We start from the raw sequence: 21,279 nt of genomic DNA on the forward strand, positions 1-21,279 counted from the left end.
GGATTGTTACACCAGGAGAAGGCGCCCTGCAATTTGGACTCTGACAACCTCCCAGGCACAGGGGCTGTATTTCCTTTCTTCCAGGTAGTCACGGATCCTTTGGAAGTACTCGCGGACAAGAGATTCTAAATACGGACAGGCCAGACTTTCGTCTTCTGTCCCATCCAGGAGTTCTAGGCTGTGATGAAGGCTGGAGAGTAGTTGATAGAGGACGGTGCGGTTCCACGCCGCACGGCTGTGTTCTGTCGTGAAGAGTTCGAAGGTTTGCTGGAGCATCAGATGGAAACAGGTGCGTTGTGTCCCCTGCATTTGGGTGACGGTCCCTCTTTTCCAAGGAAATTTGAAGTCGTTTCGGTCATTCAGGCATGACCGAGTCGGGATACTGTTCAACTGTCTTAAAAGAGCAAAGATTTTGTGGTTGTCTGGGCTGTGGATCGACAGCAGGTCCCCGCCCAGAGAGCGAGCAGGGGTGGAGCCGAGCATCAGTCCCGCCGCCAGGCACAAACAGATCGTGGCCATGGAGAATTCCGGCGACTCAGGGCACGGTCCTGGGCAGGTTCCGAGGAAAGCGCGCTTCTCCAGCGGACCGCCAGAGGGCGCGCAGGTGGCCTTCTCCGGCGCCGGACTTTAGCAGCACGAACTCGGGAGCCCGCGTGTGTGCTCGGTCTGTGCGGTTCGCAGCACAGTAGTAGAAACACCGTGCCGTCGCGCCCCCAGCAACTTTGTGCTGCTTGGATCCTGATCGTCGTGAGCAAAGATCCGCTGTGCCCGGCCTTGCCGGGGACATGGCCTTAAATACTCCACAGGGAGCCCCGCCTTGCCTTTCCTACATTTTCGTTTTCTTTTCCTACACTTTTGTCCAGGCTGCAGAGAGGCCACTTTTACACAGAACCCGTGGAACCCGCGGGTATTGAGCGTCGTGGATCAGAGCGTGATGGTTTCTCCAAGGGATCGGAACGCAAGCCCAGGAAGAGGTCCCCAAGAGTGCAATGGATGTACTGGATCTGTTGGTCGCACGACCCGATCTGGGGACGGGACATCGCAGCGCTGGCTGTCCTCGAGAGCGCTCATCCGTGTACTGGTTGGAGACACCGATCTGTTGGTCGCACGACCCGATCTGGGGACGGGGCATCGCAGTGCTGGCTGTCCCCGAGAGCGCTCATCGGTGTACTGGTGGGAGACACCGATCCGTTGGTCGCACGACCCGATCTGGGGACGGGGCATCGCAGCGCTGGCTGTCCCCGAGAGCGCACATCCATGTACTGGATAGAAACACCGCTGTGTTTTTCGCACGGCCGGATCTGGGGACGGGGCATCGCAGTGCTGGCTGTCCCCTAGAGCGCACACGGTGTACTGGATGAAGACACAGATCTGTTGGTCGCACCACCCGATCTAGGGACGGGGCATCGCAGCGCTGTCTGTCCCCGAGAGCGCACATCGGTGTACTGAATGGAGACACAGATCTGTTGGTCGCAGGACCCGATCTGGGGACGGGGCATCGCAGTGCTGGCTGTCCCCGAGAGCGCACACGGTGTACTGGATAGAAACAGCGATCTGTTGCTGGCACTCCCCAAACAGGGGACAGGGCCTCCTGGCGCTGCCTGTGCCCTCCGGGAATCCACCCTGACGTCTTTTACACGGGGACCTCTGCTCAACCTAGTGTTGCAGCGTCAGTTGCAGCGTCAGGAGTAGTGAAACACAGCAGCGGTCCACAATCCCCAACTTTTTTTTTCCGCTTAGCATGGAGACAAGTAAGACAACTTTCCTGGACAGGTCGAGGAGTGAGGGAGAGTGAGGGGTACGGAGAACAGGGAACGTGGAGCGTCTGGGAGAGAAAACATCGATGTACAGGAGTGAGGAGCGAAGCGATCAGTTCCTTCTCACGCGCTTCTGGCTCAGCAACTCAGACTCGCACGGCTGCTGGGGAAGCACCCGGGAATCCAACCCGGGTCCTGGCACTTCGCAGAGCGGCGCTCAACCCACTGAGCCACAGCAGCTGGGGACAGCAGCTAGGGCTTTAGCCTAGGTGTTTTTCAAAGTTACGACGTTACAGACCGGGGTGGCAAGGCAGCGGTCCCCAATATTTTTAGCACCAGGGACCGCTTACCTGGAAGACAACTTCCACGAATTGGGGGTGGAGTGGGGACAAAGTCGGGGAGGTTATGTGGGCTGTGGGGGGCGTGAAGCACAGCAGCGGTCCCCAAGTTTTTTCGCACCAGGAACCTGTTTCTTGGAATACAACTTTTCCACGGGTCGAGGAGTGAGGGATACAGAGTGGGGGATACAGAGTGGGGCGCAGAGAACTCAGGGGAACTTGGATGGGGACAGGAGGCAGAGCTCAGGCGAGCTTCGCTGTCGTCCACGGTTTGGCGAACCCTGGCGTAAGGTATAAAAAACTTGCTAAGTGGAACCTTAAACTTTTTGAAATATTACATTGTTTTTATGTTAATACAAATATCAAACATAAGATTTTAAAAATGTTTTCGAGGTGAAGGTAGGTAGGAGGAAACTCCGGAGGTGCCCCAGGGCTAAGACAAAGCACATCAATACAGGACAGACAGCTGTTCTAAGATGGGTTGTTCCCGCTTTCTGGAGAAGAGCTGAATCTGGTGAAATGTGAGTGCACCTGCGCAGAAGATGCCCTGACCTCTGCTTCGTTGTACCATAATTAGAATAAATTAACAACATGCAACCGCATTCTCCAGTGGCCAATCAAGTAAAATCATGAGAAACCACATGCGCAAAAGCTTTAAAGTAATAAACTACTTGTACACGCCCAATAAAAGCCCTCCAGAACCAGCAAGGAAATATCCACCCTGTAAGAATAGAATCCCTCCAGCCCGAGGTCAATCTCTGCTCAGAGTTGGCCCGGTCCCATGTTCTGTGGAGTGTGCTACTGCTTAGTAAACCTGCTCTCCTTCTGCAGTCAACTCTGTGTACTGCTTTCAATTCTTTGTCTGCCATCACCAAGAATCTGGTTACCTTTCCCCACCTGTGGCAGGTTAACCTTAAAGCATCATTTCATTAAACAATTTAAATACTTAAAAACTAATTATTAACTGAAGTCAGTGTGACATTTAACTTTCTTTTAATGTCTTAACATTCAGATATTCGAAGCGGCAGGGATTAAATTTCCACCTATTTAAAGTGCATTGTATTTACACCAAAAAGGAGAATTTAATATAATTTAATGCTCTAGGTGCTCATAGAAGGAAACACATGAGTTTTCTCAAGATGATGTTGTTTAATTGAGAGTGTTGCCGCGTTGGCATTTCCTCCTGACATTGTCACGATTTTGAATATTTCTTTCTGTAGCTTCACATTCCTGCAACATCTTCACAGGCTCCCAACTCGATCAGATCGTTAAACATACAAGTCAGCGTTGCATATGAGCACTTGAGGACATTTAGCAGGACAGATCTGTTCATTTTCTTTGGCTGGAATGTTTTAGACCGAATGGAATTGGCCTCATGTATTTGCGCCGGGCCGTCTGTTTTTGTAATCCGCTCAGCAGCTTGCAAGTGGAAGGTCATTTCATGTCTGTAACATTTTGATCATTTGTCCATCATGGATGTTTTGGTATTCACTTTACTTTTTTTAGTATTGTCTGAAAGGATTGTTTATCTTGATTACCCAGATTTGACCACCTCCAGGGCCCTGCTTGAGGGAAGCACCCTACCTTACCACTGACCCACGAAAGAGCTTTGCAATGAATGCTGTGATGTCCAATGACTGAAAGCCTATGAAAGTCTCATTTCCCAGCGCGGTGTCCCTCCCAGCCTCCACCCGCTCACCCCCTCGCTCCCCTGGTACTCGCCCGCATCCTCTTTATTTAATTTTGTCCCTGTCTGTACAGCGTTTTCATTTATTCTGTGCCATAAAATAGTATCACCAGCGGTAGCCTGAGCGGAACATGAAAGAAGAGATTGTTCAGCTCATGTATCCTTCACAGAATAGCCTTTTTTTCTTCTTCTTCTTTTTTTTTGTCAGACAACTTTCCTCTGTGCTGATTGTCTGCAAACTGAGCCCTACGAGTTCTCTCATTAATGGTTCAGGGCCTGGACTACCGATGGAAACTGGGGCTCTGTCCCCTCACAGTCCTCCAGACAATCGACTCTCCTTTCAGTGTCCATTTGCTGAATGGTCTTCAACAGGGACCCTCTCAGAGTGTTAAAGAAGCTGCAGTCACAGCTTCTCTTGGGCCCTGGCTGGTGTGACTCAGTGCACTGAGTGCCAGCCTGCGAAGCAAAGGGACACCAGTTTGACTCCCAATCAGGGCACAAGCCTGGGTTGTGGGCTGAGTCCCCAGCAGGGGGAGCTCCAGAGGCAGCCACACATTGATGTTTCTCTCCCTCTGTCCCTCCCTTCCCCTCTCTAAATATAAATAAATAATAAAGTGTTTAAAAAAAAGCTTCTCTGGGCTTGGGTGGAACCGATTATTGTTTGTTACATTGATACTACAGGGAGCTGTCATTCAGTATGGACAGATTCTCCGCCTGTAATTGGCAAGTTTTCCGTCATTGAATCTTTCCAGTTTCCTGAAAGACCACTAGTCAAGTTGTCTCAGTGTTTTGGAATAGGAAACGAAAATCTGATGTCCTTTAAATTGAGGAGCCACGGACACATTTTGTCAGAAGGGAAGCCTTCTCCTGTCTCCCCACCCCGCAAGGTCCTTGCATGTGTTTCCCGCCCCCCCCCCCCCGGCCCACAGCCCCTCCCTCACTTTGCCCCCACTCCAGCCACCATTCGAGGAAGTTGTCTTCCACGAAACTGGTCCCTGGTGCTAAAAATATTGGGGACCGCTGCCTTGCCACCCCGGTCTGTAACGTCGTAACTTTGAAAAACACCTAGGCTAAAGCCCTAGCTGCTGTCCCCAGCTGCTGTGGCTCAGTGGGTTGAGCGCCGCTCTGCGAAGTGCCAGGACCCGGGTTGGATTCCCGGGTGCTTCCCCAACAGCTGTACGAGTCTGAGTTGCGGAGCCAGGAGCGCGTGAGAAGGAACTGATCCCTGTTTCGCTCCCGTACATCGGTGTTTTCCTCTCCGAGACGTTCCCTGTTCTCCGTACGTACATCGATGTTTTCCTCTCCGAGACGCTCCACGTTCCCTGTTCCCCGTACACCGATGTTTTCTCTCCGAGAAGCTCCACGTTCCCTGTTCTCCGTACCCCTCACTCTCCCTCACTCCTCGACCTGTCCAGGAAAGTTGTCTTACTTGTCTCCATGCTAAGCGGAAAAAAAAAGTTGGGGATTGTGGACCGCTGCTGTGTTTCACTACTCCTGACGCTTCAACACTAGGTTGAGCAGAGGTCCCCGTGTAAAAGACGTCAGGTTGGATTCCCGGATTGGTTCCGGTAGGGCACAGGCAGCGCCAGGAGGCCCTGTCCCCTGTTTGGGGAGTGCCAGCAACAGATCGCTGTTTCTATCCAGTACACCGTGTGCGCTCTAGGGGACAGCCAGCACTGCGATGCCCCATCCCGAGATCGGGCCGTGCGAAAAACACAGCGGTGTTTCTATCCGGTACATGGATGTGCGCTCTCGGGGACAGCCAGCACTGCGATGCCCCGTCCCGAGATCGGGCCCTGTGCAAAACACAGCGGTGTTTCTATCCAGTACATGGACGAGCGCTCTTGGAGACAGCGCTGCGATGCCCCGTCCCCAGATCGGGTCGTGCGACCAACAGATCGGTGTCTCCATCCAGTACACCGATGTGCGCTCTCTGGGACAGTCAGCCCTGCGATGCCCCGTCCCTAGATCGGGTCGTGCGACCAACAGATCGGTGTCTCCATCCAGTACACCATGTGCGCTCTCGGGGACAGCCAGCACTGCGATGCCCCGTCCCCAGATCGGGTCGTGCGACCAACAGATCGGTGTCTCCAACCAGTACACGGATGAGCGCTCTCGAGGACAGCCAGCGCTGCGATGCCCCGTCCCCAGATCGGGTCGTGCGACCAACAGATCGGTGTCTCCATCCAGTACATCCATTGCACTCTTGGGGACCTCTTCCTGGGCTTGCGTTCCGATCCCTTGGAGAAACCATCACGCTCTGATCCACGACGCTCAATACCCGCGGGTTCCACGGGTTCTGTGTAAAAGTGGCCTCTCTGCAGCCTGGACAAAAGTGTAGGAAAAGAAAACGAAAATGTAGGAAAGGCAAGGCGGGGCTCCCTGTGGAGTATTTAAGGCCATGTCCCCGGCAAGGCCGGGCACAGCGGATCTTTGCTCACGACGATCAGGATCCAAGCAGCACAAAGTTGCTGGGGGCGCGACGGCACGGTGTTTCTACTACTGTGCTGCGAACCGCACAGACCGAGCACACACGCGGGCTCCCGAGTTCGTGCTGCTAAAGTCCGGCGCCGGAGAAGGCCACCTGCGCGCCCTCTGGCGGTCCGCTGGAGAAGCGCGCTTTCCTCGGAACCTGCCCAGGACCGTGCCCTGAGTCGCCGGAATTCTCCATGGCCACGATCTGTTTGTGCCTGGCGGCGGGACTGATGCTCGGCTCCACCCCTGCTCGCTCTCTGGGCGGGGACCTGCTGTCTATCCACAGCCCAGACAACCACAAAATCTTTGCTCTTTTAAGACAGTTGAACAGTATCCCGACTCGGTCATGCCTGAATGACCGAAACGACTTCAAATTTCCTTGGAAAAGAGGGACCGTCACCCAAATGCAGGGGACACAACGCACCTGTTTCCATCTGATGCTCCAGCAAACCTTCGAACTCTTCACGACAGAACACAGCCGTGCGGCGTGGAACCGCACCGTCCTCTATCAACTACTCTCCAGCCTTCATCACAGCCTAGAACTCCTGGATGGGACAGAAGACGAAAGTCTGGCCTGTCCGTATTTAGAATCTCTTGTCCGCGAGTACTTCCAAAGGATCCGTGACTACCTGGAAGAAAGGAAATACAGCCCCTGTGCCTGGGAGGTTGTCAGAGTCCAAATTGCAGGGCGCCTTCTCCTGGTGTAACAATCCTCAAAGAAAGGTCCATAAATTAGAAAGTAGTTTATACTCGTGACTCTCCTGTTGAATTGCATTGTTTGCTAAGCTCGCAAACAATCTCCACTCACATTTCTGCTCCAGCTGAGAAATACACGAATCCAAAATCATGGGGTTGCTATAGAAAGAAAATACATAGGAACTCATGAGTTTACAAAATTATATTGAGAGAGAGGAACACGATCTACTTTCTTAATAAAACAATTGTATGACATAAAGAGTCTATTGGGGTTTTTGGGGGTGTGGGGCGCGGTGGGAGGAAGGAAGACCTTTGAAAGGTGACAGGCGATCACAGAAGATACGTTAAAGTCCGGAATTGCGGAGCCTTCCTCCTTCTGCTGAACTGGTGCACGCAGAAGAAGAGGTAGGGATGAGGGGAAGGGGAAAGATCAAAAACAAAAATGTACTTATCGACTTCTTTTATTGTTTATTTATTTCGTATGATCGTGTAGTCCGTTAGGGTTGTCTCCGTTTTCCCCCTTTGGCCTCGTCCGCCCAGCCCGCCGGCCCGCGCCCACAGCCAATCCCCACCCACACCGTCGTCCGTGTCCACGGTCGTTCCGTGCAGCCTTTCGCCTGATGGCTTCCCCTCCTTCGCACCGGATCCCACCTCCCCTCCGGCAGCGGCCTGTGCGCTCCGCGGCTGCGTGGCTGCGATCCAGGGCACAGACCCTCCCCTTGGGCCGCCCTGACGGCGAAGACGCTCCTCCCGGCGGCCCCGCCGGGGACCGGGCCTCACACCCGGCAGGCGGAGCCTGGCGGTGTCCTCGCTTTCACCCGAGTTGTGTGCTTCCCTGGCGCGCGGAAATTCCGGCGGGGCCGATTGGGCACAGAGTCCGTGCCGGGAGCGGTGTGAGGCTGCGGAGAGCGCGCTCGATCGTTCCGACGGCCGCGGAGAGGTTCCTGCGCGCGTCCGGAAGGCGGAGACCACCCGGCTCCCCGGGCGGCGTTGGGGGCGCCGTGGGAGTGAGTCGGGTCGCCGCCGGAGGAGAGCGCCTGAGCCCGGGAAGACGCCCCCGGGAGAGAACGTCGATGTGCTGGAGAGAAACGTGGGTCAGTTGCTTCTGGAACCGGCGCTGACCAGCAGTGTGGGTCAGAACTCCGTGCTCCGCACGGGCGCACGCCTCCTGCGGAGAGTGTCCCGCACTGCGGCGTCCCAGGGCCGTGGCTCGAGGCCGCGGTGCCGGGCACTTTTGGCACCAGGGAGCGGTTTCGTGGAAGACTGTTTCCAGGGACTGTGGGCAGGGTGGATGTGGTGTGTGTGGGGGTCGGGGGTGCTGCAGGGGAGTGGGGGTCAGGGAACGCAGGGGAGCTGGGAGGGACAGACAGGAGGTGGAGCTCAGGCGACCTTTGCTGGCCCCCAGGGTGTTGGGGACCCCTGGGGCAAGGTATAATAGCCCTGAGAAGAGGAAGGTTAGAGTTTTCAAAATATCACATTATTTTTATATTAAATATAAATATCGAACGTAAGATTTTAAAAGTATTCTAAACCTTAAAACATCATTTCATTAAACAATTTAAAATATTTCCACCAAAATAAGTTTTTAATATCATGTACGACTCTTGACAGTCACGGAAGTAGACTCAGAATCATACTGGGAAATTGACCAAAGAGAATAGTTTCTTTCATGGAGGTCCTGGCAGGGGAAACAGTGCTTAATGTTTTCGTCATCAAGTCGGCCCTTCTCGGTCTGTGAAGGACATGCATAAAATACGGAGACAGAGTGTAGCTCTTCAGTGTTACTCATGCTTTCTTGGAGAAATTTTTGTCTATGGTTGTTGATTCAATTACATCAAGTGTATGAATCAGAAACTGAAGTGAAACATAGAATCATAGAATTTAAATTTCTTCAAGTATGCAGTGTTTATGTAGCTCATGTTTGGGGGTTCTGTGGTGGGTTCTTGATGCAAGGCAATGCTGTGTATCCATTGCTTGCTGCTGCTGCTTTTGGGCTGGCGGAGCTGTGGATAATTAAGCATTCAGTTGAAGTAATGCTAATGCGTATGACATTAGCAGAGGCACCTGGGGTGTTGTAGGTGTTGTGTAGGTCAGGGAAAGCTAGCAGAACCAGCATCTGTCCCCTGACATCCCAAGGATCTTTAGAGTCAGCCAGGTAAATTCACGCTGATCCATTTTGGTTGTGTAGAGGGCAAGTATTCTAGGGTAGCAGATAAAAGCAGAGGTTTCACATTTGGAGTTATGTGGGGAACTGTTCCAAGAGTGGGAAATGTGGCTCAGCCCCCACTCGGAAAAGCCAGTGGGGAGCGAGGTTGGCAGGCAGGACCCACGTCCATGGGTAAGTTCTCCAGTGGGAAATCAGGCCTGCATTGTACCTAGGATGCTATGAGACTTGCTCTTGCTAAAACTCCCTCACCCTGAATTGAGGCAGCAAATGTTTACTGAGTATCTTCATCTTCCTAAAGTCTGTGCTAAACCTCCCAAGTATGGAGTGTGAGCAGTTTCCCCCTTGAGCTGTAACATCTTTCTCTTTGAGGTAATTAGCAGTGTCCTGTCCTTTGTCCTCCTTAAAAGGTAATCACCTGTGGTGAACCTGTGCATAGTAAATGAGGATCACCCTCAATGTAATGTGCCCAGAAAAACAATAAAAGCCTGTCAAGGCAAGGGTCTGTGTGCTCTCCTCTTGAGAGAGTGGCCGCGCCATCCCTTTTCCTCCACAGGATTTCTGTAGTCCGTGTGTATTTGAATATTGCTACCACAAGGATCCACATCACAGATAAGACTGAGCAAAGACATGCATATGCAAGTCATAATTATAGAGATGACATTTGGCACCATGTGGGAGGTTGAGGTTTTGTGCACAGAGGATGAAATGCAGCGCCTACGTTGGACTATTGAGGACCACCAAAATTCCCTAAGATGACAGGGGGTGGACAGCAGAGGAAGGAAGGCAGGAAGAGCAGAAAAACAGTAAATGACGATGACACAGAGGCCTGATAAAGATCAACTTTATTTATTTTTATTTTTAATTTATTTTTAGAGAGAGAGGAGGGGAGAGAAACATTGATTTGTTGTTACTCTTTCAAAAGATGTTTTAAAATTTATTTTTATTTTTAGAGAGAGGGGAAGGGAAGGAGAAAGGGAAGGAAAGAAACATCAATCTGTGGTTGCCTCTCGAGTGCCCCTCACTGGGGAGTTGGCTGGCAAGGCAGAATGTGCTCTAACTAGGGAATCGAACCGGCGACAATTTGGTTCACCAGTTGGTGTTCAATCTATTGAGCCACACCAGCCAAGGCTTTCAGAAGGTCCACTTTAAATGGAGGATGTGGTCAGTGTCACACGTTTGTGAAATTCCAGCTGTGTTGCCACCCTTCAAGGCCAGGCAGGGTCATGGTATTCGTGCAGACGGGAAAACATTCACGGAGCGGTTGGGATGTCTGGCATGCCTTTATTCACGGGTGGGTGAGCCACGAAGCTGCAAGCTGCATGTCTATCTGTGTGTCTCATGTCGTGGCCCTTGCTCCCCAGCGTGGCACCCATCATGGCACCTGTCCCCTCGTGTGTCTCTCATCATCATCGACCCCCACAGGGAGTCCCTACCTGTTTAAGTACTAGAGGGGAACAAAGCTGGCAAGATACCAGAAATTACATAACATAACATAATTCTGTGCATGCCCGCTCACTTCATGTTATGGAAACACTTTATCGGACCCAGTCTTAAGGCTATGCAAACACTAGATATCAGGCACCTCCAAGGCTATGGGAACACTACTTCCCTTAGTTACCCAGACACCTGTGGGGGGCGGGTGGAGCCAGACTGCCTCCACTTACCTACACCGGCCATGCTGCACTGATGCTGATCTCTGACCTGAGTAAGATGGGATTTACTGTGGACTTTGCCTGAGCAGGACAGGAGCAGAGGGAGGCTGAGGGCACAGGACGGGGAGTGGAGAAATGAGCTGCTTGTGCAGATGTAGGGTCAGACGCTTCATGTACAATGCATCCTCCATTTACTAAGAACTTCAAACATGAGAGGTATTTTCCTGTTTTTCTCCTGACAGCTCGATATGAAAGATTATTATTTGTCTCTTTCTATACATTCTTAGGATTAGCATCCTACTTTTCAGTACCTCACCTTCAAAAGAGGGAGGTAAAAAACAAAACAAAACCCAACAAAATGTCATGATGTAATTATGTCATGAATACTAGAAAAGCTGAAAAATTGTAGTTCCTCATTTTAAAGAAGTGTGTTATTTTTTTCCAGAATGATATGGTGTCTTGTATTAATATCTGAGAAAGGGGACTAAATGCCCAGATATGGGGCAGGAGCACGATATTTAGTGATCCTGTCACCTGCGCTTTCCCTCCCTCCCTCTCAGCATTCCAGCTGCTTCCCCACATCACACCAGTTTCCCTCCTGTCCAGGTAGAAACCTCACCTCCTCCTTCACTGTCTTTACCTCTCCACCCAATCACACAACTGCTTTTTTTCAGTCATGGTTTCAGCATCAAGGTTTCCCTAAGAGCAGAATGTCACAAGTAGAAATCAAAAGTTAAATGATATTTCTTGGTTTCACAGAAACACCTGCAAAGAAGGTGGGTTTTTTTAAAGACTTTATTTACTTATTTCCAGACAGAGAAGAAAGGAATGAGAAAAAGAGGGAGAGAATCAGTAGTGCGTGATTGCCTCTCACACACCCCCTAACGGGGACCTGGCCCTCAACCCAGGCATGTGCCCTGACTCAGCACCGAATCAGCAACCATTTGGTTTGCAGGCCTGCCCTGAGCCACATCAGCCAGGGCTGGAAAATGTTTCTTAATGTCTGTTCAATATGATGTAATAGAACCTGTATCGGAAAGGAAACAGAAAGCAGGATGCAGTAGGTGGGTGGGCATATGAAACTCCTCTCAGGGAAGGCTGTCCCCTGGTGACCAAGGCAATAAGCGCAGCACCAAGAGGAGGGGAGGCTTCTACTCTGGACAGAAATCCTACCACTTCCCTGGGATTTTCCTTCATGCTACAAAAAGGCTACTTCTTGGCTATTAGAATGGATTCTAATGCTGTCGTGAACCTGTTTCCAGAAGACGTATCCATTCCAAAAGAGTCTGCAGCATTGGGCAGTGAAAGGCAGAGAGAAAAATGGGTTCTCTGCCTACACCTTCCGTGCAGACCAGAGCCTCCTTGTGAATTTCCCATTGCACGGACTGTGGGACTCTAAGGGGCAGGTAGAGCTGCCAATGCGGGAATGAAATGAAGCACAGTGGTAATGAGGAAAATCTCAGTAAACATTAATTAAGCAACTCTCAACAGCACAATTTTAGCTCCACAGCTTATTCCTAATGCCAGACTTCATCTCTGAAAACAACATTCTTCTGGTCACATTGAACATCGGTCCTCACATCTCTGTCATGCAGTAGGAAACCCTCCCTGGAAGCAGAGGGGAGAGTTGTCACGTAAGCTAGAGAGTGTGAATGAATAGTATCATTGTTACCTGAGAGCTAGTGACCTTTTATTTATTCAAATGTATCAATTGTGGGATAATTTTGTAGGAAATTTCTACAATCAGCACAAAATGTTCACAGTGCCGTTCACCAGGACCTATGTGTGGATTGCTAGGGTGGCAGAGACCCTGCAACTGTGGAGGGGTCTGGCATCTGTTCCTTCCGTAACACACTCCTCATTTGGACGTGCTGCTCTCCAGCTTGGGCTTGCCCAGGACCTTGGTGACATTTCAACAGATTTCTGTGCTCTGCTGTCTCATCCCACCAGTTGGCGGAGTGATGAATGAAGTATTTTAGGAGGTGGAAAGTACTTGTAAACACTTGGTTTCTGAGCTGAGTTAGTGATGATTTTCCACAAAGAGAATGAACAGGTAGGAAAACCTGAGAAGAACAGCACCTCAAGTCTCCAGGCAGTTTGTGGGTGGTATTTTTTGTTGTTCTTGTTCTGGGAGATCATTGTTTTCCTATTATGCTCTTCAACTGATAGAATATTTGTAAAGCTCTCCACCCCCATTATGGAGGGTAATCTTCTTTACTCAAATTCTGTTAACTTAAATGTTAAATTGCCTAAAATCTCATGTGAAACATACATTGACAGAAACATCTAGAGTAATGTTTGCTCAAATATCTGGGTGCTGTGGCCTAGTGAGGTGACATGTAAAATTAACAATCACACTGCACCTCCCTCATTGATGTGCTGACATATTTGAATATTCTTCTTCCTCTAGTCTTTGCTTTGCTTGTGGTTTAAGTCTGCTTATGGGGTATTTTTGAGTATTTTTTTCATTGATTTTACAGAGAGAAAACCAGGACAGAGAAAAAGAGAGAAATATCAGTGTGTGAGAGAGATATTGATCGGTCTCCTCCCACACGCACCCCGGCCAGGAATGGAACCTGCATCCTAGCTTTGTGTCCTGACCGGGAAGAGAACCTGCAACTTTGTGGTGTACGGGATGACCCTCCCAGCAACTGAGCCACCAGGACAGGGCTGCTTATGCATTTTATATAATTTATTAATTTTCTTTAATTTGTGAATTTCATGTTGAGGTAATCGTGATATTCAACTTCAGTCAGCCACCTTGCCAGACAAGTCACTGTAGCCATATCCTATTTATATGATGTTAGAAATTTGTATACATTTTCAAATATCCAACCTTTCTTTTGTGGTTTGGCTTTCTCATAGGTTGAACATATTATCCTGGGCTTCCTCTGTCTTTTATAAATTCTAATCTTACTATCAACCTTTCATTTCCTCAAGATTTCATCATGATCTGTTGTAAAATGAGATTTTCCATAAATTTCTTCCTAGCTTGCTCCCTAATCCTCTGAGCACCGTGCATGCAAACCCTCTTTTCATCACATTAACATCAGATGTGTCTTTCACCTAAAATCTAAAGAACACAGGTAATACAGTTTCATAGATTATGTGCTTCAATAATTTGAGTACCGAATTTCTCTCTTTATCACACTGTTTTTCATGTCCCTACAAAATATCACTGTGCTTTTCAGACAGCATAGATAGGCCAAAAATTTTTGTGTTCTGAACATTATTTCTCTTCTTATTATTAAATTGATATTCCATTAAATTCATAAATCATCTATTTTTAAAAATCACAGGCTCTTGAAGGTATAGAAAAAAACTACATTATAGGGATGATAATAGTGACATAATTTTTTATAAGGTGTAAAGAGATTCTAGATCAAGGAATTTCCCTTCCACAATGTCTAAGGCAACTACAGGTGAATATCAGCAAAATAAAAGAAAAATGGCGCGCACCAAGAAAACGAAGACAAGGGCATTTAATTTGGGGATCAGAGTACATTTTAAAACTTAATGGAATTCTAAATATGATCATTTCAATTGGCTATTACAGTCTATACAATGTCAGCTTCTGTAATGAATGTTCATTCTGCCAGTAATTGTGTGGGATCCTGGGAAATCCACTTAATTTCTAGGGCTCCAGTTTTCTCAAACATAAAATAAAGTGGAAATATTCCTGGACTTTTAAAGAAACCGAAACATTTAAAAGACTTAAGCTATATTGCACCATACAAACTTAAATATGGTAACTATTTTCTTCTTTTTTCTATAGGTATGTACAGGAAGAGTGAACCTCCCACCTCTGGGGACCGATGCAGGACAGCAGAATAAACAAAATTCTGAGCTGTGTTGTGAACCAGACTCAGCGTAGTCACTATTCACATGGAAGGGAAGTCTGACTTGGACGTTCAGTTAGGGAATGGCGGCCTGCGTAGTCCTTTGGAAAGAAGTTTGTCACCGAGACTGGGAAACATACTCGTCTATAGTTCTTATCAATAACTCCTAGCACACGTTGGCCTTACCTCCCTGCTTTTCTAAATGACACTCTTCTATTCCTACACAACCATTTCCTCCTCTCCAGGGTAGACATTCCCAGCGTGCTCTCCTTTTCACTCCCCCTTCACAGGCACCCCCACCCCCACCCCCACTGCTGTGTCCTGTTCCTTTGAGCTTTGGGCCAGCAATTTCCATTTAAGAGTACAAAACCACCAATTGGAAGCAAAGTTGGGTGAAACTTCTAGGTTTTTCAGAAATCCCATATAAGAGAATATATTTGTTCCTCTGAAGAATAATTTTGGAACCCAGGAATGGCCCTGTTACAATGAAGTAACAATAGCTGAAGCTGAAGGAATTGGGGAGTCAGATACCTTTTACTCCCAGGACTGACTTCTTAGAACATTTACAGAGGAAGAGAGCCACCTATTGCCCATGACAGGCAAAGACAACCCCCAAGTGAGGGAAGAGCAGCCAGGCTTCTTTCTGTTCTGTGGGAAACAGTGTGGTCCTTTCCCCCGGTATCTTCAGAGCGACAAAGGTACTCTGTCCTGGAAAGAACTGAGCCTAACACTTGTGGATGCTCACTTCCTTAGCTTTTGTATTTTAGTGGAGAAAATGCACTGGGCATCAGGCAGGGCTTGTCCTCTCTGGGCAATGGGCAGGTCTATGGAGAGAAATAGTCAGAATGTGTTTCTGGCCTCCAGGCTGCTCAGCTGGCCAGAGCCTCCAGAATCAATATCCTTTACAGTTCTGTGGGCCACTGGGAGCTTAGAGTCTGTATTTCTGGGTGTGGAGAAGCAAGGGCCTATGAAGAGGAGTGAAAAAGAATGGCTCCTAGTCCATTTGGTGCTCAATTCTGACCGTGTTCCTCATTCTCTGTCAATTTGGCGTGTCTTCTCTGAACCACTGGCCTCCATGCCGCCTTTGAGAAGTAATGTGGAAAAAAAGGTCTTTAAGAGCAACTTGAGGATCACTGAAATGAAAAGGGAGAGAATGAGTCTTCCATTTATGATCAGACCCATGATTCTCATTTTGATGTTATAAATATTGAAAAGACATACTTGAAGAATATATGCCTGGAACCAAACAATTTTTTAAATACCACCTCAAACAATATTCTGTTATAACTTTTCTTGTAGAACCATGAAGTATTTATAAGGTACCTTTAGCTCTATTGTGTTCTCAGTTCATATCTATGAACTGAGTATATGTTGTTATTATTCATTCTCCTACTAGTATGATGATCGTTCTTTTTGTGAATATTGACCGAGCTCCTGAACTGTAGGGACTGGGATAGATACCTAGCAGACAAGGTTGGGTGAAATGATTTTTCCCTCCTTAATTATTTTACAAAATCCCGGGAGGTGTTCCAAAAAGAAAATAGGTCATGTCATACCTTAGTCCATTTGGACTACTTTAAGAAAGTAGCATAGGCTAAGTAGCTTACAAAGAATAGAAATTTTATGCTCACAGTTCTAGAAACTGAAATTCAAATCAGGGTATCAGGAAGGTCGGGTTCGGATGAGAGCCTGCTTCTTGGCACACACTGCTGATTTCTGCTTGTATCCTCACAAGGCAGAAACATGAGGGATCTATCTCAGTCCTGTTTTATGAGGGCTCTTATTTTATTACAGTGGACTTTACTATCAGGCCCTAAGTATTCCCCAAAGGCCCCACCACATTACACCATCACTTTGGGGGGTTGGACTTCAACATAGGAGTTCTCTGGGGACATAAACATTCAGACCATAGCAGGTAATTAAAGTCACATGCCCTGCATCTGGAAGAGAGAATATAGCCATGCTTAGAACATAAAGAAAAATGAGCAGGGCAGGAGGCAACACAGCAGTTGAAGGATCAGCATCCAAACTCTTGCCTTTTGACCTGAAGTAGCGCTGCCACTACTACATGCCAAGTGCCGGAGCTCCAGCTGAGGGGAGCAACTCTGCCCAGAAATGTTTGCAGGTGCCCGGAAGCATGTGATCCTTCACCAGTGTTTGGGAGGGGTCTCCAGAAAGCTCAGCGTGATGACACATCATTGCCACCTCGGGAGAGATCCACCGAAAAGTAGTGTGGTAAATCGTCTGATTGCTGTGAGCTGTGAATCAGGGAGAGCTTGAGTTTAGACTTACGGTTCTCTATGTGACACCAGGCTACTTATTTTTCTACCGTGACAAAGCAGGGAGCAAATTAGAGATTAGGGAGTACATGTGAGTTTAATATAAAGCTAGGCAAAGGCTGAACATTATGCTGCTGCTCTTGCAAGTTCACTTTCCACAGTCTAGGCACCTTTAAAAATTGCTAGGGATTTTAGCAATAAACTCAGTAGATGTTATTGACACCAGTATGAGGAGAGCGGAAACATTAGAGAGTGAAATATTACCATTGTCTACGATAATCCTAGTAAAATATGGCCATAATGAAGCCACATAGCCTGGTCATTCATGAATGCCTTCCAGTACATAGGAAATATCTGAGAAACCGCTTCAGTAAAGATTACTTTAGCAGCAATCACACTGGGCTTGGTGCCCAGGATAACAAGAAAATAAGACAGAGTCTAGTTCCTAGAGAGCTGATTTACCAAGGATGTCCTACCTACCATTTATTTTTTTAAAGACTGTTTACTTTTAAATGGAGGAAGGGAGGGTGAAAGAGGGAAACAAACAACAATGTGTGGTTACCTCTCATGTGCCCCTTACTGGGGACCGGGCTCAGTACCCAGGCATGCGCTCTAGACTTGTAATCGAACCAGCAACCCTTTGATTTACAGGCCAGCACTCAATCCACTGAGCCACAGCAGCCAGGGCTCTACCCACCATTTAAAGGGTAAGAATCTGGAGGGCTGAGACAATGTAACTTCTTAGGCAAAACAAAGAGAGTTTAGGATCCAATCTGAAAGTTAATTTTTTACATAGGCATAGTTAATAATAATTAAGTTTCATTACTTACAGACATTTTCCTTTTGTTTGAGAATAAGAGACTTGATGGGAAACTCTGAAAGTCCTTTGAGTATTTTGAGAAGTCATACAAAAAATAAAGAGAAGGATTCAAATTGATGTTGTGTAAATCATGTATTCTCACTGTGGGTAATATTGCCCCCAAGGGTGTGCAAAAATTAGTTCTTATGAGTGTGAACAAATCGTGCGTATTACAATGGGTTTTGGTGCTCCAGAACTCAACTTTATCCAAAAAATTGTATTTCTCAGTGTTCACTTTTCTCTTTGAATTTCCTTGTGTATCAATCACATTGGAAGGACTGGCCTTGAGCTGAGGGATGGGACACAACATGTGTGCCAGATCACTGCCACAGACCCATGGGGACCTGATGGCTCACTGGAGGACGTTCCTTCCATACTTCACTGGATCTCACAGTGATGTTGTGACAGGTGGCCCAGCCTTTGCTTACTCACGAGCTGCCGTCGACTGTCTCTGGATGCTGCTTAGGCTGGGGTCTCAGTGTGGGGGGCACTGAAGTTAAATGCAAATAGTTGTGTCATTTAGTGCTACTGAAGCTATTCAACAAAGTAAGTCAAATGCTACACAGAAAAAATGTTGACAAAATGTAGACATATATTAAGCAGGTGGTGAAGTTAAAAATTATTTTTTGGTATGAGTCAGATTTAAAAGTTAAATATAAATATTAAGAAAAGAATGTTAAAACAGTGTTTATTGGTTTTTAGTGATGTAAAATTATATCTATACATGGGTATTATTTTAAAGTGTTATAGAAATTTTTATTGGAATGTGTAATTGGATACATTAGTATTAATATAAGTTAATATATTATATTAAAGTTTGCTGTATAAAGCCCTGGCTGGTGTGGCTCAATGGACTGAGTGCTGGCCTTTGAACCAAAGGGTCTCTGGTTCAAAATAAAATGAAACTCAACCACTAACTTACACCATACACAAAATTAAGCTTAAGATGAATAAAAGACTTAAATAAAAGTCATGATACCATAAATTCCTGGCGGAGAATATAGGCAGGAAAATCTCAGATATTCCACACAGCAATATTTTCACCAATATGTCCCCTAGAGCAAGGGACATAAAGGAAATAATAAACAAACAAAATAAAAAGCTTCTGCATGGCTAAAGAAAATATTAGCAAAATGAAAAAGGAACCAACTGTATGGGACAATGAATTTGCCAGTGACAACTTGGACAAGGGTTTGATCTCCAAAATATATAAAGAACTCACATGACTATAGTTCAGGAAGACAAACAATCCAATTAAAAAAATGGGCAAAGGACCTGAACAGACACTTCTCCAAGGAGGACGTACAGAGGGACCAGAGACATATGAAAAGATACTCAGCATCACTAGCCATCAGACAGATGGAAATTAAAAGCACAATGAGATACCACTTCACACCAGTGAGAATGGCCATCTTAACCAAATCAACAAAAAACAAGTGTTGTAGAGGATGTGGGAAAAAGGGAGCCCTACTACATTGTTGGTGGGAATGCAGACTGGTGCAGGCACTGTGGAAAACAGCGTGGAATTTCCTCAAAAAACTAAAAATGGAATTGCCTTTTGACCCAGGAATTCCTCTGCTGGATTAAATCCTAAGAATCCTGAAACACTAATTCAAAAGAACCTACGCACCCCAATGTTCATAGCAGCACTATTTACAACAGCCAAGTGCTGGAAGCAGCCCAGGTGCCTGCCCATCAGTAAATAAATGGATCAAAACACTATGGTCCATTTACATGATGGAATTCTATGCAGCAGAAAAAAAAGAAGGAGCTCTTACCCTTTGCAACAGCATGGATGGAACTGGAGAGCATTATGCTAAGTGATATAAGCCAGGCAGTGATTTTATTTGAACATGTAATTGGATATATCACTATTTATATACATTAATATATTACTTTAAAAATTGCTGTATAATGCCCAGGCTGGTGTGGCTCAATGGGTTGAATGGTATCCTTTGAATCAAAGGGTGTCCTGTTCGATTCCCAGTCAGGGCACATGCCTGGGATGTGGGCCAGGGCCCCAGTAGGGGGCATGCAAGAGGCAACCACACATTGATGTTCCTCTCCCTCTCTTTCTCCCTCCCTTCCCCTCTCTCTAAAAATAAATAAAATCTTTTAAAAATTGCTGTACTACATTAGTTATAAAGTTACATTAAACTAATTAAAATAATCAAATATCACTTACATTGATATTTTAATTACATTAAATTGAATGACAATAGCTTTGAAATGTATCTGGAAGCATACAATTTATATTTATTCATTCTTAATCTGAATAAGAATAAATGTTCTCACTGAGTTAAATGAGTATATTTTACACTGTCTTCTTTTATTTATAAAACACAGGTATAAATACAGTACATTACTCTTTACACTCATATATATAATATATATACAATATATATCTGTGTTTATAGTTTTCTAAGGGCTCCAAGTAGAAAAATACCTGAAAGTCTCTGTGGACAGGGGGCGATAGTGAAAAAAATATGGTTGGGAAATACTGATCAAAATGCGTACAGAAAGTGCATAAAGGAAAGCAAAAGCAGAAGTAGAAAGGAAAGGAAACATTCAGAAATTGAAAAGTCCTATGGTCCCTATAAAGACCCCTGCACAAAGGGAGGTGTTACAGAGCCTAGAGAGCAAGGTTCAGAGAGTCACCCAGCTCAGCCAGGCGAGCAGCATCTGCAAGGTCCCCAATGGCCCTACGCTTTTCCTTCCTGGTGGCCCTGGTGGCACTCAGCTGCAACTCCATCTGCTCTCTGGGCTGTGACCTGCCTCAGACCCACAGCCTGGTAAACAGGAGGAGCTTGATGCTCCTGGGACAAATGAGAAGGATTGCCCCTTTCTTCTGCCTGAAGGACAGAAACGACTTTGGGTTCCCCCAGGAGGTGTTCAGTGGCAACCAGTTCCAGAAGGCTCAAGCCACTTCTGCCATCCATGAGATGGTCGGGCAGACCTTCCACCTCTTCAGCACAGAGGGCGCATTTGCTGCTTGGGACAAGACCCTCCTAGACCAACTCTGCAATGGACTTTATCAGCAGCTGAGTGACCTGGAAGCCTGCCTGACACAGGAGGTGGGGATGGAAGAGGCTCTCCTGATGAGTGAGGACTCCATCCTGGCTGTGAGGAAATACTTCCAGAGAATCACTCTCTACCTGCAGGAGAAGCAGCACAGCCCTTGTGCCTGGGAGATTGTCAGAGCCGAAATCAGGAGATCCTTGTCTTTATCAGCAAACTTGGAGGAAGAGGGGATTGCGTAGTGGGAAGGGACCCCTGGTTCAGCATGGACATGATTCTCTCTCATTAATAATATCACACTTCCCCCTGTTCTGCCAGCTCAGACTTCCTTTTGTTTCTGCTCTGATCTTTATGTGGATGGAATTGGTTTGTTAAAAGTTTTCAGGAATAGTAAGTCCAATCCTGTTCAGCCATACAGGCACCAGGGGCTACAGAGGCCTGTGCTGATGTTTTATTATGTGTGTATGTATTATTTATTTATTTATTCATTCATTCATTTATTTATTTAACTA

The 21,279-nt window shown here is 47.0% G+C and overlaps 3 protein-coding genes across 3 annotated transcripts; 2 read left to right on the top strand and 1 right to left on the bottom strand.

The window, feature by feature from the left end:
• Positions 1–6: 6 nt before the first annotated feature.
• Positions 7–519, bottom strand: LOC128781159 (interferon omega-1-like). Its single transcript, XM_053926042.1, has one exon. The coding sequence runs from the start codon at positions 517–519 to the stop codon at positions 7–9; it is 513 nt and encodes a 170-aa protein (XP_053782017.1).
• Positions 520–6,451: 5,932 nt separating this feature from the next.
• On the top strand, positions 6,452–6,964 carry LOC128781161 (interferon omega-1-like). The gene has a single exon (XM_053926101.1). The coding sequence runs from the start codon at positions 6,452–6,454 to the stop codon at positions 6,962–6,964; it is 513 nt and encodes a 170-aa protein (XP_053782076.1).
• A 13,481-nt stretch (positions 6,965–20,445) lies between these two features.
• Positions 20,446–21,009, top strand: LOC112297048 (interferon alpha-4). Its single transcript, XM_053910730.1, has one exon. The coding sequence runs from the start codon at positions 20,446–20,448 to the stop codon at positions 21,007–21,009; it is 564 nt and encodes a 187-aa protein (XP_053766705.1).
• The last annotated feature ends 270 nt before the right edge of the window (positions 21,010–21,279 follow it).

Source organism: Desmodus rotundus, chromosome 1, assembly GCF_022682495.2.
Source record: "Desmodus rotundus isolate HL8 chromosome 1, HLdesRot8A.1, whole genome shotgun sequence".
Classification (NCBI taxonomy): domain Eukaryota; kingdom Metazoa; phylum Chordata; class Mammalia; order Chiroptera; family Phyllostomidae; genus Desmodus; species Desmodus rotundus.

What these genes read in the sequence shown, in the direction of transcription:
- LOC128781159 (XM_053926042.1), bottom strand. Translation starts at nt 519, where the DNA reads ATGGCCACGATCTGTTTGTGCCTGGCGGCGGGACTGATGCTCGGCTCC.
- LOC128781161 (XM_053926101.1), top strand. Translation starts at nt 6,452, where the DNA reads ATGGCCACGATCTGTTTGTGCCTGGCGGCGGGACTGATGCTCGGCTCC.
- LOC112297048 (XM_053910730.1), top strand. Translation starts at nt 20,446, where the DNA reads ATGGCCCTACGCTTTTCCTTCCTGGTGGCCCTGGTGGCACTCAGCTGC.